Source organism: Hemitrygon akajei, chromosome 20 (genome assembly GCF_048418815.1).
Source record: "Hemitrygon akajei chromosome 20, sHemAka1.3, whole genome shotgun sequence".
In the NCBI taxonomy this organism is placed as follows: Eukaryota; Metazoa; Chordata; class Chondrichthyes; order Myliobatiformes; family Dasyatidae; genus Hemitrygon; species Hemitrygon akajei.
In genome coordinates, this window is record NC_133143.1 from 32,790,798 (window position 1) to 32,797,428 (window position 6,631).

General features: G+C 39.4%; 1 protein-coding gene across 1 annotated transcript in view; it reads right to left on the reverse strand.

Moving 5' to 3' along the window:
* The window catches only part of LOC140713931 (collagen alpha-6(VI) chain-like), a 142,859-nt gene extending 136,776 nt beyond the window's left edge, over positions 1-6,083 (reverse strand). Inside the window, exons 1-3 of the mRNA XM_073024627.1 lie at positions 5,657-6,083; positions 3,002-3,595; positions 957-1,568 (exon numbers count right to left, since the gene is read on the reverse strand). Of these exons, the coding sequence (XP_072880728.1) occupies positions 957-1,568; positions 3,002-3,595; positions 5,657-6,083 (1,633 nt within the window). The remainder of the gene's footprint in view (positions 1-956; positions 1,569-3,001; positions 3,596-5,656) is intronic.
* Between the last annotated feature and the right edge of the window lie 548 nt (positions 6,084-6,631).

The window sequence follows — 6,631 nt, forward strand, 5'->3', positions numbered from 1 at the left end:
TTCAGTCTGGTGGCCAGAAAGCTCAATTTTGGGTTCATCATACCACAGAATCTTCTTCCAGCTGACATCAGAGTCTCCCACATGCCTTCTGGCAAACTCTAGCCAAGATTTCATGAGAATTCTTTTTCAACAGTGACTTTCTCTTTGCCACTCTCCCACAGAGCTGTGACTGGTGAAGCATCTGGGCAACTGTTGTATGCACAGTCTCTCTAACATCAGCCAGTGAAGCTTGTAACTTCTCCAAAGTTGTCATAGGTCTCTTGATGGCCTCTCTCATGAGTCCCCTTCTTGCACAGTCACTCAGTTTTTGACGATGGCCTGCTCTGAGCAGATTTACAGCTGTGCCATATTCTTTCCATTTCTTCATGATTGACTTAAACTAGACTCCAATGGGTATTCAGTGACTTGTAAATCTCCTGACTTGTGCTTTTCAATAACTTTTTTGTGGAGATGCTTGGAATGTTCTTTCGCCTTCATGCTGTAGTTTTTGCCAGGATACTGAATCACCAGCAGATGGACCTTCCAGATACAGGTGTATTTTTACTGCAGTCATTTGGAACATCTTGAATGCACACAGGTTTCAAAAACTGGATCTCCATTTAACTAATTAAGTGATCTCTAAAACCAATTTGCTGTACCAGTGATGATTTGCTGTGTCATATTAAAGGGGGGGGGGTGGTGAATACTTAAGCAATCAATTATTTTGTGCTTTATATTTGTAATTAATTTAGATCATCTTGTAGAGATCTGTTTTCACTTTGACATGAAATAATCGTTTTCTGTTAATCAGTGTCAAAAAAGCCAAACTAAATCCACTGTGATTCAATGTTGTAAAACAAAAGAACATGAAAACATTCAAAGGGGGTGAATACTTTTAATAGGCACTGTGTATTCATATGTTTGTTCAATAACAATTAAATTTGAACTTGATGAATGCCAAAAGAAACCAACAATACCTGCTGATCTTTCATATATTTTGTATAGATATTCCTGTTTTATTATCAGCTTGATTGCATTGTATATTTTGCTTGGTAACTGAGCAAATACTCCAAAATCATCACTCTGGAAAATAAATTCAGGAGGGGCTAACTTCTCCAGCTCAGTCTGGTTAGCATTCTTCACACCAACGGCAATAGCCTTCACCCCTTGTTTTCTTATCTCCCTGGCAGCTGCAGTGACATCATCCAGTGAAGGTGCCGAAGTAAATATTATAGCAATCTGAGGAACTCCTTGAGCTCGTCGACTTCCAGCAGACACTCTGAAGAAACCCTTGTTCAGAACATCAATGGCATTGCCCATTGCTGGCCCACGTCCTCTTTGAAATACAAAGTTACTGGGATTCTTTATGTAACGTGTCACTTGAGCATTTGTTTGGAAGGCACTCAGTAAGAATTCTGTATAGAAATTAGTACTGTACTGAGCAAGACCAACTTGGAACTTGTCTGCCCCAATCTCAAGTTGAGAAACAACATTCAAAATGGCTTTTTGGATCCGTTGAAATCCTGCAGACCCCATCTTCAGAGAACTATCAACTAGAAAAACAACATCAGCATAATCCACAGCATAGGCTGTAAAGGAAATAAAATGATAGATTAGTTCAAAGAGCAAATCTAGAGAACTGTGAAATCCCAACCATCAAAATAGTTCCCCTGGTAATACATCATGGCAAAAATGCGAACTTCATTGCTGTATGTAGGAAGGACCAGAGTAAGGAAAGGCCATAGAAAGCAGAGTGGAGAATAGAGGTGAAAAAAAACTGTTGGAATAATAGAAGTGATTAAATGGAGGGATAGTGGATGTGATCAAATGGAGGGTTAGAGAATGTGATCAAATGGAGGAGTAGTAGATCTGATTGAAAGGAGGGATAGTGGATGAGATCGAATGGAGGGATAGAGAATGTGATCAAATGGAGGGGCAGAGAACGTGATCGAATGGAAGGATAGTGGATGTGATTGAAAGGAAGGATAGTGGATTGAGTGGAGAGAATGTGAATGCAATGGAATGGAGGGATAGTGGATGAGATCAAATGGAAGGATAGTGATATGATTGAAAGGAGGGAAAGTGGATGTGATCGAATGGAGCGATAGTGATTGCGATCGAATGGAGGGATGGTGGATGAGATCGAAAGGAGGGATGGTGGATGAGATCGATGGAGGGATGGTGGATGAGATCGATGGAGGGATGGTGGATGTGAGCGAATGGAAGAATAGTGGAACTGATTGAACTCATGGAAGTGAAGGTACGCAGGGAGAAGAGAATAAATTGAATAGTCAGAGTAATTGACTACTGAAGGAGACTGGATAATAGGATTGTGGAGATGATAGGAAGGTGGAGGTGAATAGCTAAGGAAGACAGCATACTAAAATCCCAAAGAATATATTTGAATATTTCAACCATGTGGATAAACATGAAACTGTTCATTTGAGGAGTGTTGCATTACATGAGCAGTGTTTTTGAAATGTTTATCAATGTAAGAGGTATGAAAAGGATTGCAATAGGTGCTGGAATGAAACAGAATTTAAGACTTTAGGATGGGCCTCATGAATTACAAAAAGTAACTCTGATGACCATGGGACTATGAGGAAAGCATCAGTGAACACTTGACTGAAGAAAATTCCATCACTAGAAAATAGATTGAGATGGAGCCAAGGGTAGGATAGATTGGTCTAATAAAGAAGATGAGCATTGAGGATATAGAAGGAAACAAGTACTAAAGGATACAGGTCAAGCTATCAACACTAAAGACATGAAAGTATAAAATACACTGGTAATAATGAGTATGGATGAAGCTGGACTCAGTGTGCTCAGCTTAGAAAACACCACAATAAGAAGATAAAAGGAGGAAAGGAAAGTCTAAGTGATCAATGCTGAGAAATGGGATCATAAAGATAGTTATGGGATAGATAGATAGAATGGGATAATAGCCGTCCCAGATGTGCTCCGACAAAGGAATTATTTTTTGTTTTGTGTAATTTCATGACTATATTTCAATTGAACCAACCTTGGATATAGTCTACAACTACCCTGCACACCGACTCCAAAAATCCGTTTGAAATTTCTGACTTGGACAGTTTGTCAAAACTTGCAATGTTGTAGGCATATTTATTAAATGGTTTACTGGATAAAAGTCTAAGTGCCTTTTCTGATTGGACATTAACTCCAATGACAAAAATTGTGATATTTCTGCTCCTCAGCTGTTCAGCTGCCTTGGCTGCCTCAGTAATAGATCCTCCATCGGTGATCAGAATGGCAATTTGTTTCACACCTTCTTCAATTCTACTCCCTGCTGACTTAACAAAATGTTCTCTGTCCAGGAATTCCAGAACTTTCGTCACATTTGTCCCACCCCTCTTTTGTGACAAATTTTGTATATGGTCCAATACGTTCTCTTTTGACAAATACGTATTGAGAAGAAACTCAGTCTTTGGATGTGTGCTGTACTGAGCCAACCCAATCCTCACTTTGTTGCTTGCAATATCCAGTCCACGAACAAATTTACGCAGAAATATCTTCATGTTTTCAAAGTCCTCATCCTTTATGCTTGAAGAACCATCTATCACAAGGACAATGTCAGCAACTGTGGCATCCCTGCAAGCTGAGCACATGAAAATAATATTCTTTGTTAAAGTAGCTTTTGCAAAATGAAAGCAGACAACAGAACCACCAACATCCCTTAATGCCTCACACTCCCCTATATGACTCTAAATGCCTTAGAGTCATAAGGTGTTGTATGGTTAATATTTAAACTATTAAAAATATAGTCTTTGTATTTAAAAAAAAAGTGATCCATTCTTGCTATGCCCAATCTCACATATTAATCAGCTTCCATTTCCTACAATCAGTTTCTAAGCTGGCCCTTACAGCATTTTAAACATAGTAACACTTTTATTATTAAAGGTTTTTGAGTGTCAGTGCTGAATTCAGCAATTTCTGGCAGCCATTTTTTCCCGTTTGATCATCAAAGATTCTCTCTCTCCTCCTTTCCCACTCCCTCTCTCCCTTTCTCTCTCATTCTCTCTCTCCTCTCCCCCTTCTCAGTCTCTCTCTCCCCCCTCATACTCCCATCTCTCTTTCAGTCTCTTGAAAATCAAAAGGCATAAACACATAACTGTTCTCTAGTTGGATGCAATTGTGTTATGGTGGAAATAGGATTTAGTTAATCCCACATAAAGGGCATAAAATTGGTATCATGAGATCCAAACTGTGACTTGTAGCCTTGTATCCAAAAGACTCTAAACATTATCAAACCTAACTTTGGAATAAAAAATTACTGAGGCATCAAATATATTGTGTAAGTAATCAGCACAATACCTATTTTTAGTTCTTCTTCTTTCAAAATCAAAGCATTTTATCCTGTCTGACTGAAGAACCATAAGTAATTATTTTGGAACAGGAAGCTCCATCATACATAGGGTAATTACCCATAGCTTCATTCTCAGGATTTCTTCAAATGGTTAGACCACTCAGGAAAAGGCTGTTGGCAGCCATTTTAATAACATTCATACTAAGCCAATTTTTGGGTTTGATGTTGAATCCCTGTTCTGGTTACATGTCCTGTTATTGAAGTTGGAGTGTGAATTCTTGACCATAGAGTGGTCAGACATTTAGATGGGAAAGTGGTCCATGCTGATCAAGATTCCCCGCTGAGTTGTCCCGTGTGCCTAACCAAGATTCCCATCCAAGTTATCTATTCAGACGGCAAAATGTTCATTACCTCGCTGATCACATCATGTCATGCTTTACACTATGATTATGAGAGTGGATTTGCCAAGATGGTAATAAATCACTGATCGTTGCTGAACAATTCTCACCTATTCTGTCCAACTGCTTTGGAATGATCATTCTGAACAATACTCCTGAGATTATTGGAGAAGAGTGCAGGCCTGTAGCAAATTCTTTAAGTACTGCCACAGGAACCACAGTTGCCAACGTTTTTGCAAGCAGGATGACTAACACTCAGAAGTAATCTGCATCTTCCAAGAGGCATTATTATAGGGCTGATACCACAGCAAGTTAATAGAGAATAGCAGAATGGAAATCCTTTATTTGCAGTTTCCGCCTTGTCTCTGTTAGCCATTAAACAGAACAGGGCTACATGCTGAGTCAAATTCTTGTAACATCAGAACCAACGGAATGCGCTTAAAGAAATAGTCAAGAGTCAGAACTTCCTCAGTTTTCCAGGCGTTAGCCTTCACCTGTGGGCTATCGGCCTTGCATAGTTCTGTACAGATTTACCTGAGTAGTAAAAACTCTGAAAAAGTTAAACTACTTCTTTGTTCACAATATGGAAATTACTCGTCATGCCAATATTTGTTCTTTATCTGTAATTACTCTTGAACTGAGGAAGATCTGACACTTTGACGGTATTGCAATGTCAAGCACATTGCATCTGTTCAAAAAATCCAAAACACAAAACTAAAAAAAAGCTTAGAATCTTGCATTCCCAACCTTAATGTCTTCCTAAATACTATACCTAGGGATGCCAGTGGGACGTTGGATATTTCATGAGACGCCTCTTGCACCCTCATACACAAAAACCAGATGATAGCCTGTGAGATTTCCCTCAGATCATCAAAGTCAGCTACATTGTACATATAGTTTACAGCTGGTTCACTGGCAATCTGCTTAAGTTCCCTCTAATTGGCATCTTGAATACCAATGGCATACACAATGATCCCCTGATCCTTCAGAGCCTTTGCTGGCAAACTAATGCTATCTTCAGACTTCCCATCAGTGATAATGATAGCCACCTGTGGCACGTCCATTGAAGCCCTACTTCCTGCCGACTCCACAAAATGCTTTTTCAGCATGAACCTCAAGCCCAGCCCAGTTCTTGAACCACCTCCCTTCAATTGTAGTTGCTGTATCTTCTGTAGGATATCACTCTTATCATAAAAAGAATTCCGGAAAAACTCTGTACGAGGGTTTCCACTGAACTGAATGAGGCCAATCCGTACTTTGTCCTCTCCAACATCAAATCCATTCACCAAAGTAGAGAGAAAATCTTGGACTTTTTCAAAATTGTGGGATCCTATACTCCAGGATCCATCAACTAGGAAAACAATGTCAGCAATAGAGGACATTGTGCAAGCTATTAAGACAGAAAAAATCAGAAGTTAATAAGATAATGACAAATCCATCGATCTTCAACCTTTCACCAATGGATCTAAGATTTCCACCAGTTTCAAGAGGGCAACTAACACACTGGTGTCCAAGAACCAGAATCAGAATCAAGTTTAATATCACTTGCAGATGTCATGAAATGTGTTGTTTTGCATTAGCAGTACATTGCAATACATAATAACAAAAACTATAAGTTGCAATAACAAGTATGAGTAAACTAAAGAAAATTAAGTAAGCAGTGCAAAATGGAGGAAAAAATCCTGAGGTAATGTTCACGGATTCATTGTCCATTCAGAAATCCATGGCGAAGGGGAAGAAGCCGTTCCTCAAACGTTGAGTTGAGTGACTGAAATGAAGAGCAGGGTGAGATGCCTCAACCACTGTCTCCCTGTAGAGAAGTGCTTTGCGAGGTTAGGTATGGCTAGAACTAACTCTTATCTGAGCAGGGGCCTGTATCTGTTGCACTTCAACAGCTCCACAGCAGACACAGTCTCACTGGCTCTCTACT